This window comes from Branchiostoma lanceolatum, chromosome 11 (genome assembly GCF_035083965.1).
Source record: "Branchiostoma lanceolatum isolate klBraLanc5 chromosome 11, klBraLanc5.hap2, whole genome shotgun sequence".
In the NCBI taxonomy this organism is placed as follows: Eukaryota; Metazoa; Chordata; class Leptocardii; order Amphioxiformes; family Branchiostomatidae; genus Branchiostoma; species Branchiostoma lanceolatum.
In genome coordinates this window covers 1,801,972-1,826,212 of record NC_089732.1, presented here as the reverse complement: position 1 = coordinate 1,826,212, position 24,241 = coordinate 1,801,972, and the positions used below count along the sequence as shown (strand labels likewise).

Below are 24,241 nucleotides of genomic sequence, written 5' to 3'. Positions count from 1 at the left end.
CCGCTCTGAGGGGGTTTTGATGCGTCCAAAGTCCGGAATCGACGCGGGATTTTGGCAATCGATCTACGAGGGCCATCCTTGTTTTGCCTAAAAAAAATTAAGAAATCCGCGAGGCAACTGCAACAACAACGACGGAAGAAGTCAGCATACAAGCGGGAAGAAAGGTTTGTGTGGCAAAACTACGAAAACCACGCTCTCCTTTTTCAGCACTCGGTTCCAGTGCTGAAAGTGGCTTCAGCACTGGAAAACCAGTGCTGAGTTTAGTTCAGCACTGGAAAACCAGTGCTGAGTTAAGTTCAGCACTGGAAAACCAGTGCTGAGTTTAGTTCCGCACTGGAAAACCAGTGCTGAGTGGAGTTCAGCACTGGAGAACTCGACGTCAGCACTGGAAACCGAGTGCTGAGACAAGCTTCGGCACTGGAAACCGAGTGCTGACAAATATATTTCGCACTGGAAAACTAGTGCTGAGATACGCTACGGCGGTGACTTACTTGCGATTTTAAAACGTAGTATTTTTCCGGACTATTCACTGAAATTTATCCATAGCGTATATCTATGACAGATTTCAATTTCTATATTACCGGGGTAAAGTGCTCTGACGCTGCTCTGACCATAAATCATCGACGCGACCGACTTTTGAGTAATATTTTCCGGGTGGGCCAGAGGTTAAAGGGTAACTGCAACGTCATTGGAAGATACCATTGTTTGCGGACAAGTTACCAGACACCCGGGAACTCATTTGCCTACCTGAAATTACAAATTTTACTCCCCTATTGAATTTCAAAATGTTGAATTTCAAGATACTGATTAGCAAACGAACCAATACTATTTTCAAAACACTTTATTTGGCATGATTACCGTGCACGTTAAATATGGCAACAAAACAAGCCTTAAACAGATGCAGAACGCATGGAAACAAGCCTTAAACAGAACGCATGGAAACAAGCCTTAAACAGAATTACACGCATTGTTACTAGTCATTTTACGAAAAAAAATACTTGATTGAAACTACTTACATATGAATATCATGAGCTTTACAGTAGTACAAGTTGTTAGCAAAATACCAACTAAGGCTATTGTACGCATATCTGAAAACGCATTAGACTGCGTATTAACCAAGGTTACAAAAGAAACCTCCCTGAAGTAACTAACTAAACGTAGTCAGACTTATATTCGCATAATACTACGGTACTAATAAACTGGTAAACGGACCTATGTACAGACATCGTGTTCAAAATTACGAATAAACCGGTGAATACAACTATGTCTACACAACGCATCGTGTACAAAATCATAAATAAACTGGTGAACGCATGTCAGACCAGAAAGAAAGAAATAAAGTTCTTTATTTGTAACACATCCCTCATACCTATATCTATTATACAATTACACAATGAACAAAATGACAAAATTGTGTCGGAATAAAGTTGGTCATTGTTTATTCTAAATGAATCACAAAGTACGTAAGTTCAAGCGACCATGCGGCACTTCTTACGACTATTCTTCTCTCAGCACTGGTAAAAAAAACCGTTCCAGTGCTGAAAACACTTCAGCACTCGTTTTCTAGTGCTGAGTTTTTTTTAGCACTCGTTTTCCAGTGCTGAGTTTTTTTCAGCACTCGTTTTCCAGTGCTGGGGATTTTTCAGCACTCGTTTTCCAGTGCTGAATTGTCCCCGAGCACTGGTAAATCCAGTGCTGAAGGCGTGGTTTTTGTACATCAGCACTCGGTTCCAGTGCTGACGGCGGTTTCAGCACTGGGTAACCAGTGCTGAATCACCTTTGACATGACCCGTGACCTGGTACCGCCGCTCTGTCGCGTATTCAGCACTGGTAACCGAGTGCCGAACTCCATTCAGCACTGGTAACCGAGTGCCGAACTCCATTCAGCACTGGAAAACGAGTGCTGAGAAAAGTTTCAGCACTGGAAAACGAGTGCTGAAAGATACTCAGCACTGGAATACAGCGATTCAGCACTGGAAAACGAGTGCTGAACTTTCTTCAGCACTGGAAAACGAGTGCTGAACTTTCTTCAGCACTGGAAAACCAGTGCTGAACTTTCGTCAGCACTGGAAAACCAGTGCTGAGGCCGATTCGTCCGTTGATTCAGCACTGGAATACCAGTGCGGAAGGCGTGGTTTTCGTAGACTTGCGTTTGTGTGCCATGAACGCTGATATTCTTAAAAGAAGACGGTCCTTTTGACCGCCATATGCCTGCTGTTTTGCGTGGTTAATTAGATTTGACACTAAATTTTCTAAGTTTCACACATGCGCATGCGGCATGTGAAATTATGAAGCTATGAAACGCAACAACATCCGATTTATGTATCCCGATTTCTTCATTTTCAAAGGACGCAAAACGAGTCATCTCCTTGTTTCTCGAAATGGCGCTGGATAAAAATTATATTACAGTGGCTCCCATTTGGGATGTGCTGTGCATGTAAAATTTATAAGATGGATTTTTTGTGGATTCATAATATTGATAATGAAATGTGAATGTAATTTTGCCTTATGTCGTTCTCATTTCATTTTTCACTGAACGATGATGGTGAATGTCTTATATTTACCCCGTAGCTTTACATGTCAATTAATAGAAATGCTATCTCAGTGTCTGGTACGTATGACTATGAGGAAAAAACAACAGTCGCAGTTTGTGTTTTGTGGGGAACTCATGTACATGTGTATGTGATTACAAGAGGGCTAGTTTCAACCAGGCTACGTGGATTGCTGGAAAAAAGGAAAAAATTGGCCCGTGCCAAGTAGAGTGAGTAGTATGCTAAGAGAGTCGGCTATGGAGATAGGGACAATAGGCAATCCACATAGCCTGGTAGTGTAGGGAATCCGAAAGACGCCCTGACACCTTACTAGCTAATAGCCTGGTCGTGTGTTTTCTCCAGGCAGTGTCAGGATGAACCAGGAACGAAACATCAACAACAACCAGAACCACCTGGGGAACGTGCTATTTGTTTTCTAAGCCTGGTAGTGTAGGTCATCCAATAGATGCCCTGACACCTTATTAGCTAATAGCCTGGTTGTGTGTTTTCTCCAGGCAGTGCCAGGATGAACCAGGAACGGAACATCAACAACAACCAGAACCACCTGGGGAACGTGCGCGACCGCCTGTTCCACGCCCTGTTCTTCAAGGTCGCCATCACCTACGCACGGGCCTTCCCCAAACCCGTCAGGAGGGTCTTCGAGTTCCTCGTGCTGCTAAAGGTACATGTTACAATGTGATGCATGTTTGTGCTTCCTCTGCAGTTTTCTTGTTTGATAGAATACCTTTTATTTTCAACAAAACTGCCTTTCTCTCTAGTTCTGCAATGCTATTTGGAGGGGTGTTGCCCAGTACCCGATCAAGATCAAGAATCATCAGTGATTGTCCAGCCCTATGAGTGGTCTTTTTGGGCAGTTTTGACTACCTAGTTGTAAGATTTTGTCATTTTTTGTCAATCATTTTTTTTCTGCAGGCCCTGGTTGTGCTGTTCATCCTGGTGTACATACACATCGCCTTCTCGCGTACCCCCATCACCTGCCTGGACCATGTGCAGAAGGAATGGCCGCGGGACGGGATCCTTCGCGTCGAGATCCAGAGAAACTCGACCCGCCCGCCGCTGTTCCTGTACGACTATGAGTCGGAGTCGGGAATCCCTGGACTGGAGGTTCCCTTCCCCAATGCCACCATACAGGTCAGCAGAGCTGTTTGTTTGTTTTTTTGTTTCATATGTAAAGCAATATTATAGTTTTATGTATCTATTTAACTTTGGTCTGTTTAGATTTCCAGAATTACTCTGCACCCAAGAAATTGCAAGGCAATCACGTTCTAAGCCTGGCTTATTAAGTTGTAGTTATATTTATGAAAATGAAGCATATACAGGTAGGTTTCACTTTAAAAAGCATGCCTTCTCTTATAGCATGGTGTCATCATTTCTGTCAATTGCAAGATACATACTAGAACTAGTAGAAGCAGACAAACAAAGCAAGACACTGACTTTTAACGGAGACCACAAAATGACAGTAAGTCAACTCTTGCAAACCCAACCTGGAAGCACTCAGAAGAAGGTGCTAGGGTCACTAGAGCCAACTGGAGGTCCTGTGTTGAAAATAGAACACCCTGAAGAGAGATGTCTATGGCCATGATTCATCAGCATTGATGCCCATGGATTGATTGATGGATTGCCTGATGAATCGATTGACTGATTTATTGAATTCTTCTTATTTTCTTCATAATTCCAGGGTCTGAATGAGAACTTTGAGAACCTGTCGATCGGTGCGGTGGAGTTTCTGCGGGGAGACGACAGCCCCGTGCCGCAGAAGGGCTTCCAGAAGGTCCGGGAGACGGTCTCCGAGTTCGACATGTTCAAGGAAGCAGGTAGGGATAAAGGCCCCCTCTCACTGGGCTACGGCACTGCGGCGGCACTGCCAAGGCAGATTTTTACGGCACCGTCGCGTTTCTTTCACCATTTTTTCTTTGCACTCTCACTGACGTGCGGCGCATTTGCGTTTGAAGCCCAGATGAGCAAGTTATTGAATGAACTTTATTGTTCGACAACCGTATATGGTACAATATATGGCACTAAATCAACAACACTGCAAGGCTAACCTATCCTTCAGTTATAGGTACAAAACAATACCGATAACAGTGTATGAATGACAATAAAGCCATGTATGGATTATTTTTTCCCTCGCTTTTAGGATGAAGTATAATGAAATTGACCTATGTAGGTGGTATAGGAGTTGGACATGACAACAATACATGGGAAATATCGTTCTGTGTACCAGATAGGGTGAAGTTTGTCTTAGTAGTAATACTTTGTAACAGCGCATCTCTCTCTTTGCCATAAGTGGGACAGGCCATGGCCATCACAGATTGAAATTTATCTTCAATATTTTCATGACAATCTGTGAGTGCCTGGTGTGTTGAGGTGTCGATCCTTTTCAACTTCTAGACAACATGTAGTTATGCTTATTGGTTTATTATGATTTGATGTTATATAGTCTTCCCTACCAAAGTGATTTTTGATTTTATAATATATGTGGAGTTTACGAAAGTGGTTCCCTCCAGCCAGGGACAAACGTGAGTTTCACACTTTCTTTAAATGTATATCCAAAACGGTTGGTCTGCGGGGCTAAGCCAAACATGTCTACATGGTATGTCCTAAACGTGAGTAGCCCAGTTATTTTCTTCTTCGAATGAATCCTGTTAGTAGGTAAATTATTTAATCTTAGCGAGAGTATCTAATCAGCTATGTTTTATTTATCAACGATAAATAGGAATTCTTCTAATTCACCCCTTACGGCGAAACATTGAGTAAAATTTGCGATACAGTGCCTGACTGGTATATCAAGTTCAGATAATCACTGTATTTCTTGAATGGCACAAGAGCGGGGCGAGTGCATGTAGACGAGTGGTCTGATTCCTTTCCTGAGCGACTAGTCTATCAACCGTACTGGAGTAAATGTACAATGGAGCGATCTAATTTTCAGTGGGATTAAGCAAAATCCGAATAAAAATATCAGAGGATCTACAGCTACAATCCTCAACCTCACTACAATGCAGTAAATTAGGTTTAACCAAACTCTTAAACAGATCAATAGCTAGGGAAATGGACCCAGTGCAGTTTGATGGTAGTGCTTTCAATTAATCAGAAATCGTCGTCAATGGATCAAAATACAATGCAAAATTATTAAAAAATGCATCAAAACTTGATTTCAAGTGATAAAAGGATTTTCACTTATGACACTTGGTGCAACAAAGGTAATATGTTATAGAATATACGAAATAACCTTGAAACTGACATGTCACGTTCACACAATAGCGCGCGCGGTGAGCTCCCGGCAAGCTCCCGGCGAGCACGCGGCACTTTGCCACTTGCGTTTTTTTTCAAATTTTGAAAAAAATCGCCATTTCAACCGGCACGCCGGCGGTGTGGACCGGCACTGGTACGGCACTGGGACGTCACTAGGACGGTACGTCAAGGTCTGTGCACGGCACTGCGGCGGTAGCCATTTCCACGCTACCGCACGTTACCGCCACAGTACCGTAGCCCAATGAGAGGGGGCCTTAAGATATTAAAAGCTGCAGTTCCAACAATAATTGCTAGGGGAGTGCAATATCACACAAGAGCCTGAAATACTGGGTGCATGTGCACTTTTGCGCATCCAAAATTTTAGCTGTGCACCTAATTTTTGACTGGGGGTGCACCAGTGCACCTAGATTTTAAAGTAGGTTCATAAAATTTTGTGTAATAGATTACTGCATATTATTGACATTCAACATTGACATTTTTCTAAGCATCAGCTACATTAATTAGAACAGTTTTAATATAGCTGAAGGATTTCAGATTCAAGTTGTAAAGAGAGGTATTAAGTTTTGTAATTATGTTTTGCTGACATTCTACTTGACTTAATTGCATGTTGACATGTGCACCCAAACGTTTTTCCTGTGCACCTTGATTTTTAGCCTTTTTCCAAATATGAACTTCAAGCTCTGCACACTCAGTCTAGCCCAATAAGGCAGTTTTTACGTTTCTGGAGGTAGTTTTCTAAGCAGTAACATTTTACAGAGAAGCAGTGAGGTTTTACTCACATTATGCTTTCTTTTTTTTAATCCAATATGCTGTGTACCCAAAATTCGTTCTGAAATTTACTCTGAAATTAGATGCACAAAAAACGAATTTCGAACCCTGCTGCCTTTGTTTAAGGTTGTTTCACTTTTCCCTCCCCCAGTGTGGCCTAGTGACGAGTACATCGTGGAGTATTCGCTGGAGTACGGGTTCCTCCGGCTGTCTCCTCAGACCAGACAGAGACTCAACATCCCCATCATGGTGGTTACGCTGGGTAAGTAATGCACTGGTTTCATACATCCCCATCATGGTGGTTACGCTGGGTAAGTAATGCACTGGTTCGATACTCCACTGACGGGTTCTAGCTAAACCCTTGCCATTAATCCGTTAACATAAGCTTTAATCCCACAGGATAACCCTTAATTTGTCACCCTTGCCCTTAATCCATTACGAAAGCCTTTAATCCCCTCAGCATTGCCCTTGATATGTCACCATAGCCCTTAATCCTGATCATGGTGGTTACACTGGGTAACTCACTGCACTGGTTTGATACTCCACTAAAGGGTTCTAGCTAGCTTGAAATTTTTTTCATCATCCCAATTCCCATTGACAGAAAGATCCAACAAAGAGAGTCTTCTTTTTTCTGTCACCTTGTAAAAACTTCTATCAATTTATTCAAATTTGGACATTTTAACATCTTTACTCTTGAATTTTTGCCCGTAAAGGTTGACAGAATGGTCTAAAAATGTTTCTATCATATTTAACAAAATTCTGTTGAATGATGGAATGGCGGGTGCTGGCTAGAACCCTAGTGTGCAGTTGTTGGCTTCTCTGTCTGTGTGCATGTCCGTGTATTTTAGCAGTAATATTCTTCTCTTTTACTTACAAAGATGACTTTTATGGCTTCTTTTCAACACGAGAAAATGGATTGTCCTTAAAAGAGTTTTGTCAAAGTTCATCCCTACTTTTACATCCCCGTACAACTCTTTTCCATAAGTCAGTTGGATTCTTTAAGTTTAACATGCAGGGGTTTGACGTTTGAGCCTTAATTAAATACATTACACAGGACCATAGGCTAAATGTACCTTCTAAAGGACGATCTGTGTTTTTTCCAGACCCTACGAAGGACGAGTGTTTCGGAGACTCCTTTAGCCGGTTCCTTCTGGAAGAGTTTCTGGGCTATGACGACATCCTTATGTCCAGCATCAAGGGTCTGGCAGAGCACGAGGACAACAAAGGTAGGTCAACAATGCCCCCTGCTGGAACAGTTGGGAACTGAAGTGCAGTTTTTACATATGTAGTTTGCTGCTAGGTTTGGCAAAGCCAGAAAATTGTATTTTTTACAAAATAGTTAAATGAAATGTAGGAATATTATTTCATGCCTGGACTTTTGATCTGAAATTTGGTTTGGTTTCTTCGGATGCAATATAGTATGCTATAAGCGAAGTATCATGTTTAACAGAAAGCTTTCAAATGATGAAAGACACAATGCTTATGGTAAGAAACATGTTTGATAGAAGTATTGTATTAGGTTATAAAAGCAATAATAAATGGTTTTGAGATTTGTCCAGAGCATGGTTAGACCCTAGACCCATTCCTCCGAATAACAGAAATTTCTCTCCAAAAAATATGAACTTCATGACATGAAATTGATGAAATTGTAAGGCTCGAAAGTTTTAAAAGACGACAAGATTGTCTTTCAGCTCAAGGTGAAAGTCTAATGAAAGGACAGGAGACTATTTTGGTGAGCCAGAGAAAAGGATATGAAAAAATTTTGCAGGAGTTGAAAATTTTGTCAAATGAGATTTAACGCCAAGAAGATTCCAAACAAAGAGTGAGACAGCCTGCTTGACTTTGAATAACAAACTTTTACACAGAAATGCTGAAGTTTCGGCTGCAGATGCTTTGTGTCCTCGACAGGCTTGTTAACTGAATGTTGCAGGGCTTTATTTCTTCCATGCAGGCTACAACTACTGGTATAAGATTCAAAGCATTTTTACGTTGTTATACACCGGATTGAACGTGTTGAATTTGGCCCATTTTCAGTGTTTTCCGGCCCTGTAACTGGTTTTACGGGTGTCCAATACCCCTATTTAAGGCTCAAACGTTTACAAAGAAATGATGATGAAGTTTTGTATGCAAGACACAAATGTTTACAAAGGAATGCTGAACTTTTGTATGCAAGACACAAATGTTTACAAAGAAATGCTGAAGTTTTGTATATGCAAGACACAAATGTGTACAAAGAAATGCTGAAGTTTTGTATGCAAGGCACAAATGTGTACAAAGAAATGCTGAAGTTTCGGCTGCAGATGCGTTGTGTCCTTGACAGGCTTGTCAACTGAATGTTGCAGGGCTTTATTTCTTCCATGCAGGTTACCTGCGTAACGTGGTGTCCGGCGAACACTACCGCTTCGTCAGCATGTGGATGGCGCGCACGTCCTACATCGCTGCCGCCTTCGTCATGTTCATGTTTGTAAGTACCAGGATTGTTCTGTCATTTTCTTAAATACAATTGGCCTTGAACCTTGTACGGGGACATCTCGCGATGTCAACATAGGGAACAATGGGTTCTTCTTCTCCACTCAGCCCTGTTATGCATCAGTGAGCAAAGTTGGCCACATCCTCATAATGTAATATTTTAAAATTACTATGGAGTAGAGCATGAAGTAACCCAAAGCTTGATTGGATTATGAAACATGCACAAAATACATTGTTGGATAGCTTTCTGTAAGCAAAACTTTGATTGACATGTGTACTGTAACTTCATTTATTTTGTAGTAGAAGGGGAGTACTTGTACATGTAATGCCCTTCCACAACAGTGTATTTTCTTGGTTATCAGACATTCTAAGATTTAAGGCAGAAATTCAGCCTGAGAAAAGATGAAAAGAGATGACTGGGAGAACAACTTGTATCTGACAGTGATTCTGACTATATTCACTCGCTGAGTTTGAGAACCAAGACACTAGATTAGTTTGACCTTATTTATTATTCCCTTTAGCCATTGGCAGTTTTTAACTTCTATATTTCCACACTGTCCTATCTCAAGGAAAGCTGCTCTAACTTATATTTCCTTTCAGACAATTTCTGTGTCCATGCTGCTGAGATACTCCCACCACCAGATCTTTGTCTTCATCGGTGAGTCAGACATAACAGCGTACATTGGGTGTATGAGTGTTTGTACACTTAGGAACAGTTACAGTTACAAGAATGAGTAATTTTGTTAACTGACAGTGTATGTGAGCTAGAAAGTGCAGTGTTACCATGACAATTTGTGAAACCATGATCAAATAATCCAAAGGACATTTTCACATGACTATCAGGATATGATATTTCTGTGTTACCATGACAAAAGAACATTGTACTGTAACCATGGCAGTGTTGCCATGACAACAGGACTAACGTTTCCTCCTCTCCCAGTGGACCTGCTGCAGATGCTGGAGATGAATGTGACCATCGCCTTCCCAGCAGCCCCTCTGCTCACCGTCATCCTCGCTCTCGTTGGTAAGGAAGCACAAACTTTGTTATTTAGTACTGTTACCATGGTGATGTGTTACCATGGTGATGCACTGACCATCGCCTTCCCAGCAGCCCCTCTGCTCACCGTCATTCTGGCTCTCGTTGGTAAGGCTGCACTAATGTTGTTGTTTACAACTCTGTTACCATGGTGATGTGTAACCATAGTAACGGATATCAACACCACTTTTCCACCGCTTTTCTCACTGTCACTCTCCCTCTTTTCGGTAAGGCCACGGAAATGTAATCTGTTTGATGGGTTGGTCCAGAAGCAAAAAAAGAAAGTTGAACCCCATACATTTAGAGAAATTTGCATTGATGAAAAATATTGTATCCTACTCTTAACTTCATGATGATAGCCATCATGATAGAGTTCTTCATCACAACCATTCTGATCGCCTTGTTTTGTGACGTTTTGCCAGGAATGGAAGCGATCATGTCTGAGTTCTTCAACGACACAACGACAGCGTTCTACATCATCCTGATGGTGTGGGTGGCTGATCAGTATGATGCCATCTGCTGCCACACTAACATCAGCAAACGGCACTGGCTCAGGTACAGGGTGTGTGTACGTGTGTGAGTGTGTGTGTGTGTGTGTGTGTACATGTGTGTGTACATGTGTGTGTACATGTGTGTGTGTGGTTATGACATCATCCTGATGGTGTGGGTGGCTGATCAGTATGACGCCATCTGCTGTCACACCAACATCAGCAAACGGCACTGGCTCAGGTACAGGGACGTGTGTGTGTGTGTGCATGCACGTGTGTGTGTGTGTGTGTGTGTGAGACATCATCCTGATGGTGTGGGTGGCTGATCAGTACGACGCCATCTGCTGCCACACCAACATCAGCAAACGGCACTGGCTCAGGTACAGGGTGTGTGTACGTGTGTGAGTGTGTGTGTGTGTGTGTGTGTACATGTGTGTGTACATGTGTGTGTACATGTGTGTGTGTGGTTATGACATCATCCTGATGGTGTGGGTGGCTGATCAGTATGACGCCATCTGCTGTCACACCAACATCAGCAAACGGCACTGGCTAAGGTACAGGGGCGTGTGTGTGTGTGTGTGTGCGTGTGTGTGTGTGTGTGTGTGTGTGTGTGTGTGTACATGTGTGTGTACATGTGTGTGTACATGTGCGTGTGTGGTTATGCCATCATCCTGATGGTGTGGGTGGCTGATCAGTATGACGCCATCTGCTGTCACACCAACATCAGCAAACGGCACTGGCTAAGGTACAGGGGCGTGTGTGTGTGTGTGTGTGTGTGTGTGTGCGTGTGTGTGTGTGTGTGTGTGTGTGTGTGTACATGTGTGTGTACATGTGTGTGTACATGTGTGTGTACATGTGCGTGTGTGGTTATGCCATCATCCTGATGGTGTGGGTGGCTGATCAGTATGATGCCATCTGCTGTCACACCAACATCAGCAAACGGCACTGGCTAAGGTACAGGGGTGTGTGTGTGTGTGTGTGTGTGTGTGTGTGTGTGTGTGTGTGTGTGTGTGTGCGTGCGTGCGTGCGTGTGTGTGCGTGTGCGTGTGCGTGTGTGTGTGTGTATATATATGTGTGTGTGTGTGTGTGTGTCAGGGTATGTGTGTGTGTGTGTGTCAGGGTATATGTGTTTGTGTACATTGATTTCGAGATAGGGAGAAAATCGAGTGTTGAAGGTGGTTTTAAGTTCGCGTTTGAAACAGTAGTAGCACTACAGTCACACAATGGAACATCTTTTGCGGTGGTTTTAAGTTTGCGATGAAGAGTTCACCGCGAATACCATGAACATAAATCCATCGCTAACATTTCTACATTTACAATAACTTATTTCCGGTGTGTTGTACTTAAAAAGATTTTGTTGTTTTTGATTCATTATTGCAGGTTCTTCTACCTGTACCATTTTGCCTTCTACGCGTACCATTATCGCTTCAACGGCCAGTACAGCGGCCTGGCCCTCGTCACTTCATGGCTGTTCATTCAGGTGAGGGTCTCTCCCGATAAGACACTGAAAGTGAGGGCTAACTGACTAATTAAGTAAATTGCCATTTATTGACATACTAAGTAGTACTTTTTCTGCCTGTGACTCTAATTTGTTAATTCCCTTTGCTGTATGTTTTCCCCCAACACTTGGTGTACTAATCTTCTACAGCTAGTGTAAGATATTAACAGAAACTAATTCATTGACACATTTTTGTCCCTTTCTTTCCCCTAGCTGTATGATATACTGCTTCTATTCCTTCAATTACGATTGATAAATCTAATATTTTACTACATTCTCCCAGCACTCCATGATCTACTTCTTCCACCACTACGAGCTGCCGGTGATCCTGCAGCAGGCGCGCATCCACACCATGCTGCTCAACAACCACAACGCCATCAACGTCAACAACGCCGTCAACATAAACAACAACAACACCGGCGGACAGAACCCCAACGCATCACAGCCCAACAACCAGCCACCCGGCGCCGCGGCCGGGGCGACGCCCGACAACGCTCCCGCCGGAGGGGTCGCCACGGCAACAGAGAACGTCTCCGGGGGAGAGGACGACGAGGAGTGGGAGGACATCGACGGTAGCCATGGCAACGACACCAGCAACATCACGGAGGTGTTGGACACGCTTGTGGAGATGGACCTTTTGTCGGAGGATGACCTCCCCCCGCCCCGCGCGCATCGGAGAGTCCCCTCGGGCAGCAGAGAAGTTTCGTCCATTCCCCTGGAGTCAGACAGAGAAGGAGGAGGAGGGAACGTTGCCGCAGAGACGGTCGTCACGGAGACCGTTGCCGCAGAGACTGTCGTCACGGAGACGAGCAGTAGCCATGGCGGGGTGGGAACAACAAACGCCCACGAGGGACCTGTATTGTCCACTGCGGGGAGAGAAAGTAATGGCGGACAGTCGGAAAATGGGGTAGACTCCCCGCGCATGGCTGAAAAGTCTTCTAACCAGGACTCAAACAAACAGAGAAGCGAGACTGAGAGTCCGAGAGCGGGCGTTAAAGGACTGGAGGCAAACAGCAGTGCTGTAGAGAACGTCGGCCCTAGAATAGCGGGGGCATCCGACGTCAGCGAGTCTATATCGTTCTTTGGGGGTGGGGAGGGGGGCGGACGGGTATCTGGCCACAGCGAGGTAGATTAAGGCAGGTGCCATCCAGACTGGGGAGGTTTGTTGGGTTAGGAGGGCTTAAAATACTTCTTCACTTTTACCTACAATACTGCAAGCTGTCAGAAATTTTGGGCTGAAATTTGGAACAATTTTCTGCGAATACGGTAATATCCAAGCTGCTATCCCCTCCTTGCTTACTATAGCCGTCTCAGACAGATAAAAGTCTTTGATATCGTCTTGCATAGCTTTGTAATACATGTAGCTTTTGTATACTGCTGCACTGTTAAAAGATGCTTCCTGATCTAGCCTGCAAAGTAGCTAAAGCTGTCTTCTGAAAATTCCAGGTTGGAGATGTGCATTTTGAGCCATGGTTGGTGATGAATGTTAGGCCATATGGATTGAACTTTCCGGTTCCCATAATTGGGATTAGCTGTTCTTAACCTATCTCTTCATGCCCACTCCATGCACACAAACGCGCTTAAGTCCTGCTCTCACTTATACTACATGTTATGGCTATAGTAAGTGATAAGAACAATAATCTGTCCATCAACCAGACTCCATCACTAACTCAACTGACCTCCTTGAACCTGAAACAAGTTGCAATAGACATCAATGTCTTCACTAGATCTAGATAGGCTAGGAGATGGCGTAGCATTTGGTAATGAAGGGTTATTAAATGTCTTAGTGTTTCTACACTGTGCTGCAAGGAAAGAGGTCATGTGATTGACATTTGACATGACCTTTGACATTTGGGGTCATGTGATGTCATTGACCTTTGACATGACCCCTGCACCAATAACCTGTGGAATGAGGTTGGTGACCTTTCACCTGTGACAGAACTAATGAGGTTGTACTATTTTGATGACGTCAAAGAAAACCATGGTGCACACCACAGCTGAGTTTCTTAAGACAGTACAAGAAGACACAGAATTTAGCCAGAAACTTGCTGTTCATTTTTTTTTGTTAGATCTTGTAGTAGAATGTACAGAATAAAACTAAAACTGAGGCCTGGCCAAAAAAGAGGTGAGGGGAGAGATTAACAGGAAAGAAATTCCGGTAAATGTCTTGAGGGAAAATTTGGGGGATCTTGAGGAATAAAGAAGTGGAATACCGTTTCTTCTGATGAGGCCTCAAGATCGGTAGCTTTTATAGCGCGGAGCCATGTAATTAATAAGTCAGTCCTGTACATTTACATGTATAATGTAACTTGTGTACAGAAATGTGTAGGTTATCTTCTTAGGCTGCACCAATTCTATTTCTCAGTTCTTAGATTGCAAAAAAAAAATTCTGAACTGGAAGATCAGCATGAAAACGGAGTCTGGGGGGAAAGTCCTTTACATGGATACACACAGTTTCAGGTTGTGAATATAGTCAGATTCAGGTTTTCCTCCCAGCCTTGCGTTTTCGTCTTGACCTCTTGATAAATTTTTACTACTCTCCAAGCAGAGGAGTGAGTCCAGATGGTTTTTGACGTGTTTTTAGGCGTTTCTGTGGGTTGGTGAGACCCCCCCAAAAAATGACAAAGTAGAAAGCCTGACAAAAACGCCTAAAAACACGTCAAAAACAGCCGGACCCACTCCTCTGCTTGGAGAGTACATTTTTACTTTAAACTGTCAGAAGAACCAAGGAAATGAGTTGGTGTTGCCTGATTTTAAGGCCTGTGAATCAATGACAAATGTAAGTAAATGTTGTAATATCTACTTTTCAAGACGCTGATCCAAAACCTCTGATGTACACAATTGAACTTAAGTTAACCTTTAGCCCACTAAGGTAGCCGTTTGGCATCAAATTTGTACTGGTTACGGGGTTAGGCAGCAGGGAGGAGGTTAATGTGTTTTGCAGAATCACTCTTCTTGTTGGGCACGTCTAGAGAAATGATCATCTATGAACATAACACATGTATCTGAGTAAACCTATAAGCTGGTTCATAGGTTGAACTGCTCATGAGTGAGGTCAAAGGTGAAGGCCTCTAACTTGTAAACAGTTACTATTAGACCTTACTTGAAACCTGTCAAGACTTACGCCAAAAATAATTACTCAAGCAACTGGATAAAGTTTTGAAACAGTCAGACGTTTCAGACAGCATCCACTGTCTTTCGTCAGTCACACAACATAAACGTTCAGCGGATGCTGTCTGAAACGTCTGACTGTTTCAAAACTTTATCCAGTTGCTTGAGTAATTGTTTTTGGCGTATCTTACTACCTGGATGTCTAACCTTCATCAACGTATTAAGGACCTGTCAAGACTTGTTTTGTTTATGTCTCAGGGGCCTTCATCATTTGCATATTACCCACAATGCATCACACTGCGCATGCACACTTCAAATTATGAACCAGCTTATACTGAATATGTCGTAGCCTAATGAGTGCAAACAACTTGTTAGGAGCACAGTCGGCTTTCTAATATTACGGAGCAAGTTCACGTTAGTTAGAAACAGTGGGGAGTATTGCTTTTTCACAGCCATAGTAGTAATATTTTACAGGAATGCCAAAAAACTACCCTTCCAGTACACAGGAGCCTGATAAGGTAAAATATACAGTATTTTGTAAAGATGAAAATCCATTTCTATCCAGAAAGGCACAGTGAAGCTAAAGTTGTGGTTGTGTCCTCAATAGAAATATGTCGGGCCAAATGCTATTTAATTAACATTGGAATGTCACAAAATATTGTGTTGAATCTGTAAAATAAAGTTACACGGATACTATAAACATTTGGGAATGATTTCCAGATGTGCTAAAGAATCTGCAGAAGAGGTTAAATTATGTAAATCTTGTATAAGTTGTGACATGTTATGTATTTCTGGCCTTTAAATAATGGAGTCAAGATATGTGAAGATGTGCTGCTGTGTTTCCTTCTATATACTGTAAGTATTGAAAATTTTGCGGTGGTTTTATTTTCGCTTTTATGGTCGAGAAGAAGTGGTAGAGTTGTAGTTGTAGAAGAAGTTGTAGTTCGCTACCATAAAGTGTGCCATAATCTAGCCTCCACCAGGCCTTCCTATGGGGGTACGGATCGTAGAATTTAGTCCCCCAAAAATGGAACGATTGGCCAGGAGAGTCAGTCTGCGGAAATTAACATTTCCCCCTCGGACTGCGCCTGCGAATGAAACCCTATGGAAACCCTACTCTCCTGGCAAATATTCTCCCTATAGCCAGCGTAGTCAATATGGTAGAGACTACCCTGATACTAGTAGTCACTAGCTATTGAGCCAAGGAGATAAGAGCTGATGTAAATTCCCGAAGAGTCACGGAGACCTACGACGAGAGCTCATTTAACGATTGATTTCGAATACCGCGATTATGCAATTATGGCCATGGATATGCAATACAAATGTAGGAGCACATTTTTCAATGACTTTATTGAATTAATCTCAAACTGGCAAGTGAATGCAACATACATGAATGCAAAGAATCATCAAACATAAACGTTCAGCGAAATTGGCACAACCCAATGGCAATGTGCCTTCACGGCAAGGACAAGAGTTTAAAAAAAATGCAAGAGCAAAATTGATAACAGCCTAACACAGGAGAGATACAATTGTTGTACATGTTACTCAGTATACATATACAGGCTTTATGGTGACAATGATGTTGCCTAGCGGTACATCACTATGGCTTTGACATTATGGCTTTATGCAAAATTTATCAATCAATTGGATGAAGTCTCTAACTGGTCGAGATGGAAATGCAGATGCTATGTACAGTATATACGGAATTTTGATATGTGTAAACTTGGACCAATTAAGCCGAATACTGAACAAAGCTACTCTTCCACTGGTTATGACAGATGCTATGTACAGTATTTACAGGTTCATTGTACCGGGGAAATTCCCCTAGCTCTTTTCGACAAGCATAATGAACAGTGGACCACGGCTTAACGTCCCGTCCTAAGGACTGCGACCTTTTCCTCTGGCACGCATGTCTGTAACTTTCAAACTAACTTTCCATTTCAGCTGATGTCCTGTCAGATGTTATCACCCAAACTGTCAGTGTGGCTGAGAGGTCATCACTGGCAATGAACACTGCTGCAGGCGTTGTTTGTTTGTTTTGCTTGTTTGTTTTTTTCAAAGAGAATCTGCTTGTTCAAGGGTCTGAGAAGGCTTCATGCGGGACATTGGTGGATTGTACGTACTCGTTCATGTCCTGAGAGGCGTTGAGTTCTCCCGCGCGTCGAACTTTTCCAACTTTTGTAGCCTCCTTGCGCGCAGTGGCGCCGGGAGAAACCCCTTGCGCACCCTCCGTTGCCATGGCGACATTCGAACTCGGATGCTGGATCTGCCCGTCCTCCGGAATGAACTCCGCTTGGGGTGTGGCGACTTCCGTTGCCATGGTATCGGAATGCGTTGCCTGCACGTAGTCCTGGATGGCCCGCGCCGTGACATCTTCGCGGGGGGTCTGCTCCGCGCCAGAGCTGACGGGCGCGAGTTCGTAAGCAGCCGTCTGGTCGCCCTCCGTTGCCATGGCGACAGGAGAGGTCCAATGGTCCTCCCGTACGTAGTCCTGCGTGGCCTGTGACCCCCCTGTGCCGTATCCAGAACTGGCCGCTGGTGTGCCTCCCGTTGCCATGGCGACGTCATAGCTTGAATGGTCCACCTGTACGTAGCTCTGAATGGACTTGGCGTTGGAGTCGAGGGCATTGCCTCCCTCGGCCGCCATGGAAACAGCCTCATTGTTCACGTTGGCCCAAATAGCCCTAGCTACAAGTGACATTCTCGCAACCTCTTCGCGGCTACCATGGCAACCGACGTCATGACCCGGTCGATCTGCGTCGTTCGTTGCCGTGGAAACAAGGCGGCTTCCATGTCCCACCCTGGCGTACAGGTTGCCGCTGTCGGAATTAGCGCCCCCTAGCGGCCTGTCCGGAAGACTTGCCAGCAGCTTCCTCCTCTCCTCCGCGATGTCGTCAACTGTTTCCGGTTCCGGTGTGAGGTAGACGACAGGGATGTGCCGGTCCACTTCTTGGTAGTCTCCCTCCGAACTCGGAGTCACCTGGAATGAAAAAAAAACAGATGCTTTTTAAAGGTTTTCTTAACTTGGATCGTTTTCCTGGCGGAATTGTTTACATATCTAATGTTATCCTTTTGACGTCTTTTCATTTGTTAAAGATACTACTACCCGCCTCACCTATCCCTTGACCTCTTTTTAGGTCGTTGGGTCACCATAAATAGATCTACTACTGTCAGTCAAAGATACAGCCTTGTTAAAAGCAAGGTAACTTCGATGAATACAAACAGTTGTGATGTTGTTATTGAAATTCAATGAAGCTTAAGCTTCCTGTTGTAACTTGACTTGTACTCACCAAGAAGTTAGCCGGTCCGGGAATCCTCGGCCACAGATGAGCCTTCGCCAGCTTGAACCTGTGAGGAGATGGACACAGCATGCCGCTTTAGAATTTTAGGAAAAGAAATTCAAAAATCCCTAACAACTGTTTACCTATAGGCCAATATCTTTACAATGCTTTGTTTATCTTATTATTCATTTCTGTATTGTTTTACTAGGGTAGCTCCCTCAGTGGCTTGGCACTGATTTTCAGGGAGGCCCTAGGTACACATATACGAACAATACACTGATATTTACATAATATAACATATTTGTGCGTCATTTTACAAAGTCGTATCCATACTCATAGTCCATCTCGTGCCAGGTATACCCGAATATAGAGGGAGGCGTGCTCCTTAAGTGGAATATGGGCACATTTTTTCGGGTGTTCATGCACATCGGAACGGCCTCGACTAGCCCCTAGCTATAGGGGACCCCCATTTCAGCACCATAGGCATCGCCCGCGGACGCAGCGCCATAGGCGGTAGGCCAAGGGTTGGTGCCGAAGTTCCGAAAGTGACCCAAAATGAAGTACTCTGGTATCACTATAGTATCACCCGATCGGGTGCGAGTTCCGAGCGAAGCCGACGAGCCGAGCGGGTGCGAGCGAAGCCGACGAGCCGAGCGGGTGCGAACGTTCAGAGCGAAGCCGACGAGCGATCTCGCGTAGCACGTAAGGAGGGCTAACTCAGCTCTTAGATCTGACGGGGGAATTTCCGGCGCACAGCAGGGTCTCGGTCCCTTGCTCAACTACTTACCAAGCAGAGGAGTGGGTCCGGCTGTTTTGACGCGTTTTTAGGCGTTTTTGTCGGGCTTTATATTATGTGCCGTTTTCTTTATGTCGCCAACCAACACTTGTGTATTGCTCAACAACAATTTCGAGGCCTATCGCCCATCATCGCTGAAATAGAATCACTTCCTCAGGGTAAATTTGACATAAGGACAAGTGGTACACACCGTTTCCCTATCGCCCGACGGTTGAAGAAGACGACCATGCTGAGCAGGAACAAGCCTCCGAGCACGGATCCGAGGACGATGACCGTGGTGGAACCTGTTGGGTGCCCGGTTAACTTTTGTGAATATGTGTACGATGTTGTGAATAGATCGTAGAGTTACAATTAGATCCTATACTACGTTATATGCCTAGTACAGCATTAGTGGCATAGCTATATACAATCTCCTATGTCACAGATCACTAACAATAACTTATTTTTACTTTTAGTGTAAGATTAAACTTACAAGTACAGTTCCGTTGACAAAGATGCATGCTTACCCTGGGATGTTCCGATGAGTGGCCATGGTTCTACCGGCTGCACTCCTGGCTCTTCGGTTGCAAGAACAAACGAATAAGAATCATCACGTTAAAAGGTTGTCACTTAGTATCAAGTTCAAATATGATAATATCAAGATCCATCTATCTATCTATCTATCTGTCGTGAGTCACATACAGCATCGTCACAAACTCTGAACCCCAAGACTCAAATTTTGGCAAATCAAGACAACATACTGACCGCTATTCTTTTTTAATCATCCAGCATAAGGCCATTACATCTGACAGTGTGACTTTTCATCAGTCTTATTTCTGTTGGAGACTGCCTCATCAATCTGGAAGTTAGTTTTTGCAACGGTTTGTTACGCTTACCTAGGGTAGAATCTGGTCTTTTTGGCTTTCCTACGCTTTCAATGGTCGCTACCAGTGTTGGCGGGGTTTGAACCGTTAGAAGCGGACTACTAGAAAGCTATAACAAGACTGGATTCCAGGATAAACCTAACCTGTACCTGGAACGATGTCGTATGTGACGGTTGGGGACGTCCCAGCGGCGTTGACGGCCCAAAGCACGACCTGGTATGGCTGACCCACGGTGAGGTTACTGAACGTGTATCTGGTGACGTTTCCATCGACTGAAGGACTGCTGATGACCTTGTCTCCTTCGGTCAGGTTCAGCTCGTAGCGAATGATAGGGCCCTTTTGGTACTCCAGTGGGATTTCCTGCATGTGGAAAGAATCAATTACGTGAGAAACCATTGAATGTACTCAACTAAACTAGAATTAGATAGTCAGTCCGTGTGTTAGTTTTGGGAAGCAATAGGTATCGCCCTTAAACGTATGCCCCGGAGAGAGCCACCCTAGGCCTGGTAAAATAAAACAGACATGAATGAATGAATGAATAAATAAATCAATGACGAAATACCCCGGGAACCAGACCCCGGATTCGGCTAGCGGAGAGTGGGGCGTGGTGGATCGTGGGGCCGGTAAAGTTCGGGTGCGAGTGCGATGAGTGATCAAGTCGAATACGGGGTCTGGCCTCCCAGGTTATAACTATAAAGAAAAGCATCTCACCTCCCACGATATTGTGACATCAGTAAGACCATCCCCATCGATGTCAAGCACTGTACCGGCTTGTAACTCTTTAGGTCCCTCCTCTGGAGCTGTGTCACGATAAAGAGAATTTGTTTCTTTAATGTATTTGTTTGTTAGCTTGTTGATTTGTTTGTTTGTTTGTTTGTTGTTTGTTTGTTAATTCAGAATAGCCATTAGTAAAACTGATCATGCACTTGGTCCTTCTGGAGCTCTTGTCTTATACAAGATACAATCCATGGCCAATTGCAATTCAATGCATGATTCGACCGTGTATGAATTAAAAACTTGCTGAGGCTACACAATTCGTAGCAAACATTGTGTGAAATCACATCGCAGTAGCAGAAACAATTAGGGCTAAAACACACATTATATCAATTGCACATGCTGCATGCGTCAAATCCACCTACCTTCCTGCCATGTCCTGACGTGTACAGGTGTCCCGTAGTCTCCCCAGTACTCAGCCTTACAGCGGATGCGGATGAGGTACTCCGTGTAAGGTCGGAGTCCATGTAAGTCGAAAGTTTTCTGTCTTCCGGCGTCCTCGGTTTTCTTAAAGAGGCAAAGAAGGATCGTATTATCATTTGTACTCAAAGGTTTGTCTTTATTGCCCTTATCTATTGCATATGTATTCATTCTATTCTATCTCCGGTGCATTCTAAATGAAGTGCATTTGGCGACTGAATTTGGCGGAAAGCGTATACGTATTAGGTAACCGCTGTCTTCCTGAATTTAGCGTAGAGCGTTGACAACCACCATGCAGGCCTCTTTTCCTGTGGATATGATTCTCATTAACTTAGGGGGGGGGGGGGGCTAGCTTACCTTCCAGGTATAATTTGAACTGTCCCGATATTGCAGTTGACAGGCCACATCGCGGAACTCGTTCAAACTTCGGAATCCATCAGGAATGGGAGACGGCCAGCTCACTGTGACCTGTCGTGACCCCTCTGCGATAGCAGTCAGATAAGGCGCATTCGGTTTTACTGAAGAGGACAATAATGACATGATTTGGCACTTCTTGTGAACTGTTTATAGCTATACAGGCAATTGATATGTGCATGAAATATAGATATGAATATAGATGAAATGTAGGCCTTCCAAAAGAGTGGCGTAGATATTTTTTGAAGCAACTAGTGTTGGGTATCTGTCATGTTCAATATATCATTCTATACATTTACCTAAACCTTATGTCAGCGGACATGTACATGATTGTTCTTCAAATAGACAGTGCATTTATCGGTCAATCAATCAGTCTGTCGAGCTCACTCGGAAGGAAAAACAAAAAAACATTTATACTGCTTTCAAACTTTAACATCATCAGGTGTCCTACCACTTTCGTAAGGTGTGATATTGTACGGGAATGATCTGACGCTGTGCCCGGTACGGTCCGTTCTTGTGAGGACCACCTCGTGCGGGACGTACAGAACGCCAGGCTTGAAGGTGCAGGAGTTACCGTGGTAGTCTCTACATTCCTCTACCGGCCCAACCCTGTATCAACAAGCATTGTTATCAAGTCACTATTTCAGCATAATTATGATTGTCTTATGATACAGTAAACCCCGCCTACAGTAACCAGCCAAGGCTCCAAGAACAGGGCCACAATAGACAAAGTGGCCACTATACATGTAGACAGGATCATTTTTAGAAAATGCTTTCGTCGTTAGAAAAAAATGTAGTGACCAGCAAAAAGAGGCCGTTCTGTAGAAGAGTAGGCCGTTTATACAGGTATAGAAACATACTTCTTAATCAATTAATTTACAGGGCCAACATAGGCGTATTCCATGGGTGTTACATGTATGTAGCCAATGCAAATTGCAGCATATTTAGCAGAATTGACCGTTAATATCATGTTAGATGTATGCACGTGGGCCTGTCGTGAAAGTTGAGTTCTCAACTGTCGTCGGAGGACTCACCCCATGAGGTAATCTTCCCAGTAGGTTAACTTGTATGTGGTCTCGTTCCCATCGCTAGGTTCTCGTTCCCAGGAACAGGTGACCGTCAGTTCGTCCAGGTCGCAGGTACATCTTGTGATGCGCGGAAAACCTGAAAGCAAATTGTTTTCGTTTTCGGCTGCCTTTTACCTTGCTTTGATCATCTTTTACAATTAAACGTTACACACCGGAAAGACAAAGGCAAATCTAGCCTAAGTCACAGATATATAGATGAAAGATAGTAGAAAAGATCTTGAAACATGTGGCAGTGGTTTCATTATATATCAACGGCTAGACAAGTGCTAGATCGTATAGAAGAACTTATACCTTTGTGACCAAACCCCCAACAACTAGAACATCAAATGTGCTAGCTCTACGTGTACTGTGTTATTGTAACTTGATACTTTTGCTTTTCAGTCCTTCAGTCCAAACAGACTTTTGCGTTCTACCAGCAGAGAGTTCCAACTTAAAGCTACCAAGCACACCTTCCGAAATCTCCACTTGACATGTTTAAATCTGACAACTGGTACCAACTTGACGAGCGTGATCATGTTTATTGTTCTGCTGTAACACGATACTTCTGCTTTTAATGCTTTTGTTTTCAACCAAAGACACTTTCCGTTTTACAAACAGGGCGTTCCATGTTTCCACCATGTAACTAATTACATCTTATCACGCCTTCCGTCGTTCACACTTGAAATGTTTGAAGAACTATAAACAGGTACCAACTTGAATAAACTACAAAACGCGTACGTTTATATGCTACTACTACTGAAACACAGTACATGTGTATTTCTAGCTCTGTCATTTCAATGCCTTCACTTTCCAACCAAACACGCACACCAGTAGAGAGCTCCACCTTAAGTTAAAACTACCAAGCACACCTTCCTAAGTTTCCACTTGAAATGTTTAAACCGCTACAGTTGATACCAAGTTGAAGAGCGTATTCATGTTTATTGCACTGCTGTAACTCGATACTTCTATTCTTTAATGTTCAGTTTTCAACCAAAAACACATAACGTTTTACGAACAGAGCTATGTAACTACTTACATCTAAGTACACTTTCCGACGTTTACACTTGAAGTGTTTGAATAACTACAGGTAACAACTTGAAGAAAGTCTTTATATACTATTACATCTATAACACAGTACAGTGTATTTCTAGCTCTGCCATTTCAATACCTTTATTACCTTCAATACCTTTAAACGCACATCCCAGCAGATATCTCGACCTTAAAACTCCAATTATACATTCTTTCGTTTCCACTTGAAATGTTTAAACCGCTACAGGTACCAACTTGAAGAAAGTGCGCAACGTCCCTGTCTATTGTACAACTGTAACTCGATATCTCTGTTTTTCAATGCCTTTAGTTGTCAACCAAAAGCACGTTTACGTTTTATCAACAGTGCGTTCCACATTATAAGCATTACGTACACATCACTTAGATTACACCTGAAGTGTTTAA

At 43.5% G+C, this 24,241-nt stretch overlaps 2 protein-coding genes and 1 long non-coding RNA gene across 4 annotated transcripts; 1 reads left to right on the top strand and 2 right to left on the bottom strand.

Annotated features, from left to right (window-relative positions):
- Positions 1–52: 52 nt before the first annotated feature.
- LOC136445418 (membralin-like) lies at positions 53–14,659 on the top strand. 2 transcript variants are annotated; one of them, XM_066443422.1, is made up of 12 exons: positions 53–164; positions 3,047–3,213; positions 3,465–3,683; positions 4,231–4,366; positions 6,724–6,834; positions 7,676–7,798; positions 8,936–9,036; positions 9,642–9,699; positions 9,982–10,065; positions 10,500–10,632; positions 11,946–12,045; positions 12,347–14,659. In XM_066443422.1, the coding sequence occupies exons 2-12, from the start codon at positions 3,058–3,060 to the stop codon at positions 13,196–13,198; spliced, it is 2,073 nt and encodes a 690-aa protein (XP_066299519.1). In that variant the 5' UTR covers positions 53–164; positions 3,047–3,057; the 3' UTR covers positions 13,199–14,659. The 2 variants fall into 2 exon arrangements, with proteins under 2 accessions (XP_066299519.1, XP_066299518.1); XM_066443421.1 differs by having other exon boundaries at positions 8,915–9,036.
- A 1,846-nt stretch (positions 14,660–16,505) lies between these two features.
- On the bottom strand, positions 16,506–21,715 carry LOC136445058 (uncharacterized). Its single transcript, XM_066442911.1, has 8 exons — positions 21,707–21,715; positions 21,254–21,395; positions 20,826–20,914; positions 20,264–20,474; positions 19,758–19,808; positions 19,442–19,535; positions 18,465–18,522; positions 16,506–18,154 (listed from the first exon to the last, which is right to left on the bottom strand). The coding sequence occupies exons 1-8, from the start codon at positions 21,713–21,715 to the stop codon at positions 17,249–17,251; spliced, it is 1,560 nt and encodes a 519-aa protein (XP_066299008.1). The 3' UTR covers positions 16,506–17,248.
- A 61-nt stretch (positions 21,716–21,776) lies between these two features.
- Positions 21,777–22,963, bottom strand: LOC136444429 (uncharacterized). Its single transcript, XR_010757262.1, has 3 exons — positions 22,757–22,963; positions 22,174–22,331; positions 21,777–21,826 (listed from the first exon to the last, which is right to left on the bottom strand). It is a non-coding gene; the product is annotated as an uncharacterized lncRNA (long non-coding RNA).
- Positions 22,964–24,241: the final 1,278 nt, after the last annotated feature.